Here is a 16,187-nt window from a genome sequence, read left to right as displayed (position 1 = left end):
GATTTTATTATTAGTGGTGAGACCTTTTTTATATATATATTTCCTCTTTGCTTAACTTCTCTAATTTCATATTATAAAGGCTGTACCTAAATTTTCTCAACTTTTTAAATTGAATTTTCAATCTAATCTGAAAACCCTCAACATTCATTCATCCAACAACTTACAGACTGCCCAAAATGCAGTCTAAACTAGAACTCTTACTGCAAAATTTCAGTGAAATCTATAAGTAGAAAACGGGCAATAAAGAGAACTTGAATTAGTAAGAAATTATGTCAAAGTTAAAGTAAAGGACTTTCCTGGTGATGCAGTGGATAAGAATCCACCTGCCAAAGGGACAAGGGTTTGATTCCTGGTCCAGGAAGATTCCACATGCCGTGAAGCAACCAAGCCCCTGTGCCACAACTACTGAGCTCAAGCTCTATAGCCAGCGTGCTGCAACTACTGAGGTTCACATGCCCACAGCCTGGACTTGCAACAAAAGAAGCCACCGCAATGAGAAGCCGGCACAGGGCAACAGAGTAGCCCCTGCTCGCCACAACTAGAGAAAGCCTGTGCACAGCAATGCAGACCCAGTACAACCAAAATTACATGAATAAAAAAACTAAAAATTTAAAAATTAAAATAAAATATAATACTATATTTTAATATGTAAAAGGTGAATACTTAGTAAGTGTTGAATGTGCTAGAAGAATCAAAAATCCATTTATATCCTCTTTATTATAAGGAATTCATTACACCTTTTATTATAATAAAATTTCAAATAATTTGCGAAATTTTAAATAGGCTCAGGTTATTCGAACACTCCTCTCTATCCCTCCCTCCTAAAAAAAAAAAAAGAAAACCATTTGTTTTGGCAACACATAAAATTTAACAGATTAAAATGTACCAGGTCGACGTAAGCCCACTCACTAAAAACGATTAAACATTATACTGTAACTCAATAAATGATTATGTTGTAGTAACAGGTCAAAAGGCTGATTCTATTTTTAATGAGAAACTATGGGATTGGAGGGAGAACCAGTGCATTATTTTAGGGGTAAGAAAGAGCTCTTAAAAAGATCACTTGACTTCCCCCTACTAAAATCCTTTCCCCACAGTAAATCACAGGAAAAGGCCATAGCATGGAAAAATGAAGTTCTGTGATGTGTTATGCTCAAGGATAAACTAGAACACACCCATAAAAAGGGAACTTATATTGCCTAAAAGTTACCTGTCCCCACTGTTTTCACTATAATCATCTGAATAACCACTTACTCCCTCGGTTTCTTCAAATTCACAACTTAACTTCACCAACTTGGCTTCCAGTCAGGCCTGCCCCAAAGTTGCTGTGTTAAAGGCCACTAAGTCCAGGTTTGATGCATGAGGCAGGGTGCTTGGGGCTGGTGCACTGGGATGACCCAGAGGGATGGGATGGGAAGGGAGGTGGGAGGGGGGTTCAGGATGGGGAACACATGTACACGTCAATGCACGGCAAAACCACTACAATATTATAAAGTAATTAGCCTCCAATTAAAATAAATAAATTTATATTAAAAAAAAAAGAAATAAGAAACCACACACACACAAAAAAAGGGAGCTCTTTACTTTTTAGTCCTGACCAAAGTTCCTCAAAGTATTGGATAATGCTGACCATTTCTTCCTGAAATACTGAACTCTATTTTTATAGCTTCTAACACACTTCAAATTTTTCTCTTCCTTGATTGCTATTTCTTAATCATCTCTGCCAGTTCTTACTTCCTGTCTAACCTTTGTTTATTGGAGCTCTTCAGCCCTGAGTTCTAAGCTTGCCTCCCCTCACTATGTACCAAATCTCCTTAAATTAGCTCCCATGGCTTCAATACCATTACTATACTAAGTTGTATTTTTTTCTCTAGCCCAGATCATAACTCTAATTTGTATATATACCAGCACATATATATAGTTGGGTCTACATGAATGTCTCATGAATGTCACAAACTCACCAGGTCCACTTATCTTCTCTTCAAAAACTGCTCCTTTTTCAGTTTCTCCATTTTTCAGTGAAAGAAGCCAAAAAACTGCCAATCATCCAGGACATTCATTTTCTCAATTCCTGAGTCAATCAACCACACAATCCACCTGATTCTACCCTCTTCATGGTCCTCAAAGCTGTATACTATTCGCCTTCTGCATTGTTCTTACTCTTTCCAAATAATCATCTCTGGACTATGGAAATATTGCAGGGTCTTCTCAACAGTTCTATCAACAGTCTTCTCTTGCCACCCCTACACCCAAAGCCATTTTCCATATTTACTGATTTTTAAATGTAGGCTTCCAAGGTAGTGCGGTAGTAAAGAATCTGCCTGCCAATGCAGGAGACACAAGTTCAATCCCTGGGTTGAGAAGATCCCCTGGAGAGGGAAATGGCAACTCCAAGATTCTTGCCTGGAAAATTTCATGGACTGAGGAGTCTCACAAGATTGAGCGACTGAGCTTACACACATGAGTTTTTAAATGTAAATCTAATCATCTACTTGTGTTCAAGGTCTTGAAGAAAACATTACTTCCAGCCAAAGCTCCTTCTACTTCTCTTCCTTCAACATGCTTATCTAAATTAATTTCTAAGTCACCCTTCCATACAGTTTATATTTCCCTGACTGCAAAACTACATCAAGTTGTGTTATCTCAGCATTAACTCAGCAATTATGTGACAAATTATTTAATGCCAGCCTTTCCCACAAAACTGTAGAGTGTTGAGAGGAGCGTCTCTTTGGACCTTGGCCATCACCATATTCCTGTAACAACAGGTAGTTTCCAAAACTGCCATTTTTATTCTAGGCACATTTTTACTTCATGTTTATAAAGATATTAAAATAGAATTACCTCAACACAAATTTTCACGAGAAAGTAGCCTTAGAAATTAACTTTGAACTCAGCTGCATAGTTGTACACACTGTACATTCAGGATTATTTTCCAAGTAAATGTTATAACAAAGATTTATCACTTCTTTATGCATTTTAATTTTTGCCAACATAAATTCTTTCATAACCATAATTTCTACCAAATAGTTTTGCTAAATCAAATTTTGCTTAAGTATTATGAAGACTGTATTACTCCATTAGTTTTTAGTCAAAAAGATTCCAGTTTTTAGATGAGTTAGTTGTCATGTGTTATTTTTGTTGTTTTAATTTTTCCAGATAAAGTTTTGAGGGTTTTAGCATTAATGAAAAAGATGGGATGCTTTGATCAGTTTTTGAATTCTAAAAAATGTTGTGGTGTGCAAGTTTAGACAATTTTAGTTTCTTTATACACTATTTCTACTAGTATCAGTCACTCTGCACTGAATGAAAGACTGACAAGCTTTCTGTATTTTTCAAATTTGTTCTTGATTTTCACTTGGTTAAGAGAAAAATGCAATTTCTCAGGATTGCTATTAAAGAAGGGACAAAAAGCCTGTCTTCAACAAAAATGGCTGGGAAAGATATCTTAGAGTCAAATATCCTGTTGTATTCCCAGAAGAGCTGCCTGTTATGTCCAAACCTGCCCCTGCAAAAAGAACAAACAAACAAAAAACAAAAAACTGACTAGAACAAAAGACAGTAGTTAAATCCTAAGAATTCAGAATTCCTTATACTAACTGAAATAGCATAAGAGTCCCAGATTTAGATATATCCTTTCTTTTGCAGGAAAGAAAGGAGAAGGAATAAAAGCATGAACTCTGGAGCCAGACTGGTTGCGCTTGAAGCTTGAGTCTGCTCTGACTAGCAATATGACCCTGGCCAAGTTCCTTACCCCTGTGCCAGCTTATAAATTGTCAAACGAATGCAATACTAATACCTACATCACAGAGTTGTTACATTAGACTAGCTAATACATGTAAAATGCTTAGAACAGTCTTTGCCATGCAGTAAGCGCTCTCCAAATGTTGACGACCATCATCATCGTCTTGTACTTGTCCCTTTCCCATTTAGTCCAATTTTAAATGGCGGCACAGGGCAGGAGAAAGGACTGGCTACCTGCTCCAGTATTCTTGCCTGGAAAATCCCATGGACAGAGGAGCCTGGTGGGCTATAGCCCATGGGGCTGCAAAGAGTCGGATGCAACTGAAAAGGACTAACACATAGGGCAGGCAAAGGAGAATGACTGCAAAAAAGCAGAATGAAGGTATTCGGAATTAAACCTATTAGGAGCATAACTTCCTTTGTCTAGACTACTTGTAACATATAAAATAATGACTAATTTGCTACATTCCAGACTAACCACCACTAACAATTCCACTCTAACCTATAATTTTTCCCAAGCTTCCCAGGTGGCTCAGTGGGTAAAGAATTCGCCTGCAATGCAGGAGATGAAGGAGACATGGGTTTGATTCCCAGGTCGGGAAGATCTTCTGGAGGAAGGCATGGCAACACAGTCCAATATCCTTTCCTGGAGAATCTCGTGGACAGAGGAGTCTGAATGGCCACAGCCCATAGGACTGGGAAGAGTCAGACACGACTGAAGCAACTGAGCACGCATGCTATTCGTTTTTATTTCTAAACTTGGTTCTGACCTACTTCTCCCCTGACCCTGTAACGTGCTTTCCAAATCAATGCCAAAAATAGTCTTCATAAACCAGAGGCTCAAATGTGTACAGCAAGATTCACAAGGTAATTCACAGGGTAAGAATGCTTAAAACCATGCTTGGACAAAAGAGGAAGGCAGAGACATGGTCATTTAAATATTAATAGTGGATATTATCATCTTAATGGATGAGTCCTAAGCATAGTAACTCTAAGATTGCGTGGCTTAATTATACATTCCATAAACCCAAACCTTTAATATTCTTTTCTTTTAACAATTCCAAACATATACATTGTTTTTAATGGAGTAAATGGAATTTAAAATGTCTCATATCATCAAATTCAACAAAAAATGTAAATATTCTCACAAACCATATTTTTTGAGTTTCAAAATTATCAAAAGCTATCAGAACTTTTAATATGCATTAACATATAACTGCAATATAACTGTGAGATTTGAAAGATATGGTTTTTATTACACTAAAAAATATGCAAACATGAATATACAAATTCTTCAAACTGGTAAACATCCATAGTTTTCTTTACCTAACAAAACAGACTGAATGTCAACTAACTGCAAGTATCATTATGTATAAAATAAACCTAGAAAATATTTCTTTGCATTAAAGATCATTTTCAGAACGATACTTTGAGGATGGCAGGAACTATACATTTCATCATATTTCTCAATTCTTCATGCCAAAGCATATATGCAATTAGTGCTAAAACAGAAAAAAAAAAATCAAGAAACTACAATATTCCCAGATATCTAAACTATCTGCCCAGCATTTTTAATTCAATTAAATATAAAAATTTTATTCATCAATTTCAATTCTGACATTCCAATCAATAAACATAAAAAGTTTATTTTAAAAAATAATCCATACACTGTTGATAGAAGTGTAAAATGGTACAATCACTTTGAGAAAAGGTCTGGCAGTTTCTTAAAAAGTTAAACATATATCTTCCCTAAGCCAGCATTAAGTTCATGATACACACACGAGAATATACAGAACAACCAAAATCTGGAAAAAGTCCAGAAGTCCATCAAAAGATAATGGATGGGGACTCTCCTGGTGATCCAGTGGCTAAGACTCCATGCTCCCAATGCAGGGGGCCTGCGGTCGATCCCTGGTCAGGGAACTAAGATCCCATATGCCTTAACTAAGACCTGGTACAGCCAAACAAATTCATTAGATAAAGAAAAGTAATTTTTTTAAAAAAGATAAAAGGATAAACAAACTGTGGTGTATTTATAAAATGGAATACTACTCAGCAACATAAAAAGCAATGAACTACTGATAAGAGGATGGATGAATATTAAAAACATTAAGATGGATGAAAGAGAACAGAAACAAAGAGTGCATACTGTCTGACCTCAATAATATTAAGTTCTAGAACAAGAAAAATTTATATATGTTTTTTTAAAAATTAGAATAACTGGCCTGAGGGGCCAGGGGATCGGTTAGGAAGGGGCAGGAGAGCACATTCTAGGGTGATAACTTTTTACACTTGATCATGGCCAAGAAGTGATAGAGTGATAAGCTACACAGGTGTAGTAATTTGTCAAAACTCATCAAATGGTGTATTTAAGATTTCACTGTCTGCAAATCTTACTTAAAAAATCATACACACACAAATAAATATTGAACTCCAGTTCATAATACTCATGCTGAAGTGTTTATGGGTAAAGTATTTTAATTCTGCAACTTGTTTTAAAATAAGTTTTCCTTAAAAGAAAAAAAAAGAATTTATGGATGGATATAGATGGATAACTATGTGATAAGTATAAGTCTAACGATATATCCATGTTAGTTAAGTGTGAGCTAACTTGGGTGATATTTTTATTTATTTATTTATTTATTTATTAACTTTCTTTCCACTATTTACAAAGGAACTGAAAACTAAAGATAAATAATATAAATTCACATCATAGCTGCTATTTTTAGTGAAAACAACTTATACAAGATATATAAAAAATATGGGGCCAATTTCTCAAAATCATATACAAAGATCTGGCATGACTATTAATGTTTAATAAGTTATATATTTTAAGAATTTGCTCTTTTCTCTTTGTTAAGTATTACAACCATATTTCATCTAATTACTTTTACCATTTACAATCAAAGTCACTATCAAATGTTCAATTGGTTTTTAAAGTCTGTGAATCTTAACAATTGAAAAAAATAAACATATTATGAAATTTAGACATGGTATATTTGGCAACTATACTGGCACAAGAGATTCCCTTGTAGCTCAGTTGGTAAAGATTGTACCAACAATTCAGGAGACCCAGGTTCAATCCCTGGGTTGGGAAGATTCCCTGGAGAAGGAAATGGCAACCCACTCCAATGTTCTTGCCTGGAGAATCCCGTTGACTGTAGCCTGCCAGGCTCCTCTCTCCATGGGGTCACAGGAGTCAGACATGACTTAGCAACTAAACCACCACCAACCACTGGCACAATCACCTAAAGAAATGTCATTATTTCAATTATGTCTCATCAAAAAATTTTACCTGTGTAGTACTGAATTCTTTGACTTAGGGCACACACAAGAGTACACAAGTCAATACAATATATTACCATGTATTTAAAAGAACATGTATTAACAAACCATTTAACCACTATCATCTATAGTATATTTTAATTACAATTTACCACACTCAGTTAAAACTTGCCATTATTCTAAAAGAAGGCACATGAAAAATAATTCATATTTTAAACATTTTCATGAAAGTAATGATGCAACAAGGTAGAACGAATCTTTCAAAATTAAATTACACCAAGTTGATGTCTCATTACACAAAACAGAAATATATTTCAGTATTTTAAGAAATCTGGCATTTGTTAGAAATGAAAGAACTTCATAAACTTTTTCAGGGTGCTATTACAAATCATATCTAGTTTTATAAAGTCATAAGTTGTTAAAAAAAAAACCAACATACCCATTTAAGTTCAAATGAGTAAGAAAAGACAAGATGACAAGAATAACGTACACACTATCTAAATTACGAATATATTGGATGAAATAGTCTTATGACTTAGTATATTTTTCAAATTTAATGTATTTATACAGAACCAAGTCTACATTTAAAAAATAAAATCACTCTTTCTATGTTTTCCCAGCATTACATTTCATAAGTAAAGCTCATGGCCCCAAACAGTTCTCTGTAGTATGTAAGATGTCAGGGGGCTTCAGTTCTATTCTATTTGCACTAATAGAATTTGCCCTTACATATGCCCCTTAGTGAAACTTGTCCTCAGCAAAAACTGTGAATGTAAGTTGGTAAGTAGCCAAAAACTCAAAACATTGTCAATATAGAAAGGAAAAGGAAAAGGCTTTAGCTCAGAATTTCCCTAAGATACTCTGCAAGATAATAAAAAACAGCCTCCAAAACAAGTTCAGTAGTTAAACAAGTCTTTTTCACACAGAATTTCTCAAAAACAAACTATCCTATGCTAACTATAGTTGCTGGGGTGAGGAGGGGGAGCAATAAAAATGAATCAGAATCACATTCACTTTAATTTTTGCAGATTAAAATTAAACAACAGTGACTCAGAAAAACTGCTGCAGTGAACTCCACTGCAATGAGTGGAATACTGGTGTTTAAAAATATGTAAAACTAAGGTTTTCTATTCTATTCAGCCCTAAACACTAACACATTTGTCACATGGTATCAGCAACGAAACAACAATCTTGAACACGGCTGGTGAAAAATCTTACTGAAGCAGACTACGTTTTCTCGGCAGCAAAAAAAATGTTTAAGGACAATTTTGTATAGTCTATGTTTTTACCTTCCACACTCATTTTAGAATCTAATCACCAAAAAAATGTATATTGCACTTTTTTTGAACATGTTACTTTGCTAATAAAGACATTTCATAGAATGACTATTCCACAGAACAATTTGGAAAACTCTGATTTAGCTGTACAAAGTTAGCATTCCAATTGAACATTCATTAACAATTCTGAGTAGTACCATGCTAAGATTATAATATGAATTATTACATTTTGTATGGTAACTTGCTTTCAATAATTTCAAAAAGTTAAACCTTACTGCTGTAAAGACTTACGAGAATTATACTGTAAAAACATTACCTCAAATAAGAATTTTAAAGTCTTTAGACTGAAAGAAAAGTCAGAGAGCAGATTAAAGAAGATGAAATTGTCAAAAGGATACATTATACATTCAAGACATTTTTATAATATTTAACTCTAATAGCAGATATAAAACACCAATGAAATTAAGCAGTCAACAGGCTCAAACGGTACCGTAAGGGTCTATTTTATTTACTTTCTTTCTATTCCTGTAGCCATAACCTAAATTTTGGATTTCATCTCCTCACTACAATGCCCACTCTGAAATGGTGCTATTATGACATTAAGACAGAGCTTAAGGCATATGCCCCTAGTCAAAAGCCTTACAAGGGTTCCCATTATACATTCACATCTGATTCCTTAAAACAGCTTTTAATGTAATCCATAATCTAGCACCAGTTTCCAACTTCCAAAATGATATCCCTCAGTTTACCTTCACCCACTCTTCAACAAAAATTTTTGAAATGCTAATGATTTATGCACCACGTTAGGTTTCAAAATACTGTTTCAGTGGTTCTTTGAGTGGCTTTATAGCTTGCATCAGAAATCTCTAGAGAGCTTATTAAAACAAACTGCTGGACTCTCCCCTTTGAGTCGCTGATCCAAAAGGAATGGATTTACATTTCTCTCAAGTTCTTTAAGTGATACTGAAGCTGCTGGTCAAGATGCACTCTTGGGTGAACCACTGATCTATCTATACCAAAGGCCATGAGCCAGAAGCCCAATGGTTGAATGAGGCCCATTGTTTTATGTATTTATTATTTTAAACATTTTAAATTATTTGTAAATGTTTAAAAAATAAAAATTTCTCATAGAAATGCAGATTTCTTGCTTATTTCTGCATGTAAAAATTCTGCTAGAGCTGAAGAGTAGCTAACCCCAATTAGTCAAGGTATATGTCCTCATCCAGACTATCACAGCCCTAACTGGCTGTGTTCACTTAAAATCACTTAAAAATCACCTGGCTTAGCACTGTATTTGGGCTTATACACTCTGACCCACTTTTTCTCTTCTATGCCTTTCTTCATGCTGCTCACTCTGACATAAACAGCCTTTTCCCCCAAAAGTGTTGAAATCCAACCTACCCCATTCTAAAGCTTGGCTTAAAATAGCCTTCCTCAGCAAACCCCTAGCCAAAATAGAAATCCTTAAGTAGTACACATATTAAAGATTTAACAAAATGTGTATGTACACTTTAAGAATCAAGGTTTTATTTATTTCCACAAATACTAAAATAGTAATATTTACAGAAACATAAGACTACAGATATCATAAGTTATACACATATAATGTTTTGCTATTTTTATTATAAGTAAAATTTTAATTTTGTTCATTAAAGTTTACTGTGATTTTACCATGAAAGAAATCTTTTTCAGACTAAGACATTCAAAATGAATCAACATATTAAATCTCAGAGTCAACATATTGGATTGGCCAAAAATTTAGTTTGGTTTTAAGTAAAAAAAGACACATTTACTGAACAACGTATTCACTAACCAAACAAACTTTTTTGGCCACCTCAATATATAACAGCTCCAACAGTATATCTTATTTTGCAGGACCAAAAAAAAAAAAAAAAGGAAGATGGGAGTAACTGACACAATCCCCCTGATTTCACAATCCACCAATTTTTAAAGACAATTTTAATGAAATAAATGTTTCTAATTTTTTTTTTTACCATGGAGGATACTTTAGCGGATTTTTTTCTTCTATGGAACCACAGGGGGGAAAAATTAGAGAGAAAAAAAAACTGAGTGCTGGTCCTTGCTATGCTATAAAGAGCTTTGGTAAACCAAGTAAATCACTGAGTTTTCCCTTGCCCTCAGTTTTATTACCCTTAAATTGAGGTGGGAAAAGTGTTCTCCAAATACCTTCCATTTTAGTCCCTAAAATTCTACTCCCTAATATTTTAGTCCCTAAAATTCTAGAATTTATTCCTTCAAAGAATGAAAGCATAAAAATCAGTGTCATATAGACAAGCTTCTATTAAGCTAGTATTGCTTCTAAATTAACCTAACATTAATAAACAGCTTGAACTACATACAGCTTTCAAAGTGTCAATTAAAAATGTTGAAGATTCAGAACTTTGAAAGAATATTTATGTATATACATATGCATTTATATATGTTAATAATCAAAATAAAACATCTTTTGTAAGGCCCAGGAAGACAAAAAATTTATAAGCATGCCATCAGTTTTACTATATCTCAAAGGAAAATTAAATAATCAGAAAATCATGTCAAAAAAGCCTTTTTCATAACAGAGATTAACAATATGTTTTAAGAATATGTACTCTGCTTCAGGATATTCCCAAATGAAACTAATCAGGCCAAAACTAAAATAATCAAATTGCAAGATTGAAAAAAATCTTAGAGACTATTATATTCAGGTAGATCATGCCGTAGTCGAATTGCTTTCAGCTTCTCAACTTCAATTTTTGCTCTTAGCAGCTCTTCCTCTAGCTGCTGCCTTCTTTTCAATCCATCCCTCTTCTCCTGAACATATAATCCAAAACTTTTTTGATTTTCTAAAATTACCTGATGCTCCTCTTTCAGCATTTGTAGAATCTGAGGATCATACCCTAATTGTGACCTAAAATTTTCTCCACTCTCATGCCGATAAAAATCATCTCTCCTTGGGATAGAAGATGGAGACGATGTCATTCTCATATCAACAGAGGAAAGTGATGGTGACAAAGATCTTTCCATTACAGGCACTAATTCCTGTTCTTCTCTTTGCTCTAAAGTATCACTCTGTTGAGAATTTAAAACCAGTGGAGGAGGGGGCTTAATGTCTTCTTCTTGCTTCACCTCCACTGTAATAGCAACTGGATGGCGGTCCAACATTACCTGTAGTGAACTGGTACCAGCCTGTGCTTCCTCATCCAAGTTTGCACTACAGCACACAAAAAACCATTATAAAATGTAAATCAAATGAACACAAGAACATTTTAAAACATAATTTCATATTTAATATACATTAAATTACCAAGCTAAAGAGCAAATTATGAAACAAAAAATATTTTTTAATCCTTGGAATAATAAAGTGACTAAGGCTGGGATTTTAATTATTTTATATATATATATTCATTTTATATATATATATGGCTCTCCCCTATCCTTAACTTTAAAATTGGGCTCTTGAAAGAACAGTAAATTACAAATACTAAACAAGGCTATGGAGCTAAATAAAAAAGAAGTGGCATTTTTAACACTCTCAAGGAGCTATCAATTGTCCCTGTAAGCCTAAGGTTCTTAAATGCTGTAAAGAGTCATTTAATTCATTCTGGGCCTCACTATCCCCATATGGTAGTCCTAGACCTCCTATTTCTGCTCTCCTGAACTGATTAATCTAAAAATCACTGAGGTCCACGACTTTGGAAGGAAGACAGTGGAAGGCCAGTGGACAGCACAAGGCAGTCTCTGAGAGGTACTGATCTCTGTATTTGTCACACACACAAAAAATAAAGACTATGTATGATTTGGGTTATGCTCCACTAGCAGGGGGTTCTCCTAACTGTCCAATTTCAAATACAGTGGTGTTTCCCCCTTATCTATCCAGAACCACATGATTCAGGTGTTCTTTAAGCCTTTTAACCAGTGGCCAGGTGAAGTGTACAAGAGCAAGGGTTTACGTCCACCACTGAATCATCAGTAACCAGCATCATACTGTACTTGGAATCTAGTAGGTACTCGTCATAGGTTGAAAGACTGAATAAATGAAATGGTGTTTTTAATGCAATTTTTAATGGCCTCTATATATTGATATTTTATTAAATTTACATGAAATTTCCATAAAATATGCACTCCTATTAGAAGCAACTACAGTTTTAGCATAATTTAAATTTTGATATACCAATATTTGTTATGACAAAACACAATGTTCCTTGAAATTCTGTTGGTTTTTAAATAATTTCATGTGTAACATTAAGTTGTGAATTAAGAATACAATGTTTCTTAGGTTTTTTTAAAAATATGTCTCTGCCTAACTTAAAAATAAAAGTTATAGAGGTGAAAGAGATTATTGGAACATTAATGGAAATGCTACACTTAATTGAAAGAACATTTTATAAATCATAAATAAGTAATACAAGTAAGAATGCATTCCACGTGGGTGGTTAAAATGCTGGAACAAGTTTCAAGTAGAACATAAGGAAAAGAATTTAAACTCTCCGTATGTCACCAATAGCATTAAATTGCTAGAAATATCAGATATTTGTCTAAGAGGTACAAATGAAATAAGATATTTAATATGTTATGAAAAATCTATTTGTATAAAAGATTATATAAATTATAATCTTGCCTTTGTGACTTTATGATTTTTGAAAGCAAAAAAAGGAATACAAATGTAATTCAAATTAGTAAGATTTACTTTTACTAACATCTCTAAATCCTAGAGTGGGAAAAAGTTGAAACAGCTACAAATGAAAATTTAAAAACCTACATAATTACTTTTCCAAATTAGTATGTATAATAGACTCTAAGACTCACAATTAAACATAGATAATATACTCCCATGTAAATTTAAAATATGCCTTATATCTGTTATATTCCATGCTATTTTAGTTTAAAACATCACAAACAAGGCATAACAAAGTCTAAAAATGACTTAGAGAAAGTCACTAAAAATGATCAAACAGAAAAGGACTTTTAAAATTTATGAATATGAATTCTGAGGATCAAATTGGTTATAAAAACACAAAATATAATCTGATATTAAAGAGAGGCAAAAATAAAGACATAAATCAATGTGAATTGCAGAAACAGCCTTATGAAATAGTTGCATATCTTTAAATACCTTAAAATATGTAGTAGCATTTTCCTTATTAAGTATAGAGGGTTTGATGAGATTAACAGGCATATTTATACAGAAGCATAATTAAGATACTGTAATTATAAACTTCTGAGATAATTAAGAGTCAAGATGCTGTCAAATAAGTATATTAAATATATAAATAAATTAAATGAAAATCATAGTGTAGAGAAAGTGGCCGTGCAGATATGCTGACATGAGTGTTTAAGTGGCATATTTCTGATACTCTTACCTTTAAAAACTGAAAAAACTGTTCCAACAGTAGGCACAGAAATGTGTAAATCCAGTAGGTATAGAAATGTGTAAATCAATTAACTCATGTTATCAGAGAAATGTTGGTGTCCCAAAAGACTGATTGTGTAGGTATATATATTGTATGTATGTATGTGTACATATACCATATATCCGTAAACGGATACTTGTATCTTTTATATATATTATTTCTCTTCTACATTGCTGTATTTTTAAAATACACAACTTAATAAAACTACATTTAGTTTTAGTTTTCAAATTATAAAAGCCTACAGCCAAAAGGTAGTTTAATACCTATAATGCAAAGCCAATGTTCTTTATGGCTCAAAGAGGCAAAAAAATTGAATGAGTATAAAGCAGTCTCACTGTGAAGGGTTTTTTTTTTTTTGACATTCACCATACTGGGATTTAATCATTTGTCATCACAGCGAACAGTTTAAGCAGTGACCCCATGAATTAATGTAGTGTGTATCCATGTCTTAGATTCCCACTGGTGTTATCTTTCACTATGCTATTAACTAGAAATAAGAAGTATATTGTAAGAAGTTGGGCTCAAAAATACTATCCTAGTAAATTACCAAAATAACAAATATGTTTGACTAAGAAGGTTTTTCCCATTTCTTCCCTAACTTCAAAGGAATTTCACAGGTAATTAATCATTTTGCTTATATAAAGACTCTTTCACCAACAGAAAAGTACTTTGTAAAGTTAAGTTTGAAACATTTCTCAACTAGCAAGGAGTTTACGGTTTGCTTAAATTATTCCAAATGATTCAAAAAAAGCATGAAGCTGCCATTTTTATCTTTTGCTGGGAGTTAAAATCTGAATTAGCAGTAAGATAATAGTTTTTTAAGATTTCCGGGCAAGTGGTTACGTAGAGCACAAAATTCAACCGAAAAACTGTTTCTAATCCAGTTGCTCTTATTGACATATTAAAATTCATATTTTGATACCCTTGCAAAACACTGTGGGAGAGCTTAAAGTGAAACTAAACCATTAACACATAAAAGCAACAAAAACTTTTATTACGTAATGTGAATCATTAATTACGCATTAACACCTTTTCCCGTGTTTCCTTGTCTCTTTTGAGTATAAATTAGAAAAATAATTTAAACTGTCTTAACATATACATATGCAATGGTGCTACTAACAAGTTTACTTAATTGTTCATTTTAGGTTTTTAGCAACAAAAACTTAGACAGTGAAACTAACAGTAACTGTAGACAGTGAAAATTCATAATAAAGCGAGGGTCCCATTTCTCCTGAAACTGCTAACTTTATACAAAACTGAAAATCCAATGAAATGTAATCTTAAGTGAAATAAGAAAAAGGTACCTCTCAGAAGCTAATTAAACAAATTAATATTAAAGCTTCAAAAGTTTATGAGGTAATGTAATGTCACAAATTACATCCTATTTATTCCTCCCTAACCTTTACTTTTTAGAAACTACAGAAGGAGGGAAGGGGGAAGGGAAGACAATCAACAGTGGCTTAAATCAAATGCAGCAGAAAAATTCCTCATAGCCTCACTTTTCTTGTTGAAGAATGCAAAACAAAGAATCTATTCACTGCTCCCGTAGTGGGGATGTTTACTATGCATCTCTCTATCACAACTAAGCCAGAGCCCAATAGATAGGAGGCGCCATAATTTTCCACAACAAAATAAAATAAAGCTTACCTTTGTATGTGGTTTCTGTCTCTTACCAGGCAAAAACTGGAAATCTGGGGAATCATCTCCATAACTTTCTTGGTTGGCTCAGAAATATTGCTTTTAAAATCTGACTGGGTCTCTTTTTGCTGCAATAGCTCCTGTTTGGCATATTCTTTGAGCCTTTTGTAAAGAGTGCGTAGGCCCTGCGCTGTTCGAGGAGGGCGGTCTACTCCAATCGCATTATAGTTAACTGCTATGATATCCCAACATCTATTCTTTTCCACTATCACTGAATGTTTGTTAGTGTGTTCTTCCAGAATTTTAACATATGGCTTCACCAGCTTTAACAAATCAAGCTTTTCAGATAAGGTAAAATTGGAAGATCTAGCTTTTCCTACCATTGTTCTTTTCAAATTAAGTAGGCAGTTTCTGAAACCACCATGCAGCTTTCAGCTCTGCTCAGCTCTTTTCACAAACAGAGAAAGATCAGGCTTAACTAGGCTAGCCTCATTTAGGCCCACGCCTACAGGGGAGGGTTTATTAAAATTCCTCCAGCTTAAGCTGACGCAGGTTCAGGAAATCTGCTTAAGCCAAGCCTGACCTACATAAAGCTTCTCACTGAAGAAGACAGGAAGGCACAAGCAAAACACACTTGCTTATAAAGAGAACAGCTCGAGATAGGATTTAATACACAAAGGTCTAGAGATAAGCATAGAACACAGCTAAAAACTGGCTAATTTAGTGAGAATATCAAATTTCGACACGTTTGCCTAGCTGATAGACTGAAACTGCATTGCAGTATCACTTTAATAAAAACAAAAGAGGAACTGTTTTGTGCTGTTTGTTTACAAAT

The 16,187-nt window shown here is 33.7% G+C and overlaps 2 protein-coding genes across 2 annotated transcripts in view; both read right to left on the bottom strand.

Moving 5' to 3' along the window:
• The window catches only part of RAD54B (RAD54 homolog B), a 111,929-nt gene that overhangs the window by 51,796 nt on the left and 43,946 nt on the right, over positions 1 to 16,187 (bottom strand). The window lies entirely within an intron of this gene.
• On the bottom strand, positions 10,989 to 15,735 carry FSBP (fibrinogen silencer binding protein). The gene is made up of 2 exons (XM_068983890.1): positions 15,362 to 15,735; positions 10,989 to 11,514 (listed from the first exon to the last, which is right to left on the bottom strand). Exons 1-2 carry the CDS (start codon positions 15,733 to 15,735, stop codon positions 10,989 to 10,991), a joined length of 900 nt encoding a protein of 299 aa, XP_068839991.1.

This window comes from Capricornis sumatraensis, chromosome 11 (assembly GCF_032405125.1).
Source record: "Capricornis sumatraensis isolate serow.1 chromosome 11, serow.2, whole genome shotgun sequence".
NCBI classification, from domain to species: Eukaryota; Metazoa; Chordata; class Mammalia; order Artiodactyla; family Bovidae; genus Capricornis; species Capricornis sumatraensis.
Note: the sequence above shows the minus strand (reverse complement) of the source record. Positions and strands in the feature narration are given on the sequence as shown.

Excerpts from the sequence above, each read along its gene's own strand:
- FSBP (XM_068983890.1), bottom strand. The coding sequence starts at position 15,735 with ATGGTAGGAAAAGCTAGATCTTCCAATTTTACCTTATCTGAAAAGCTT. Across the intron at positions 11,515-15,361 it reads GACAGAAACCACATACAAAG|TGCAAACTTGGATGAGGAAG; the intron begins GTAAGCTTTATT and ends TGTGTGCTGTAG.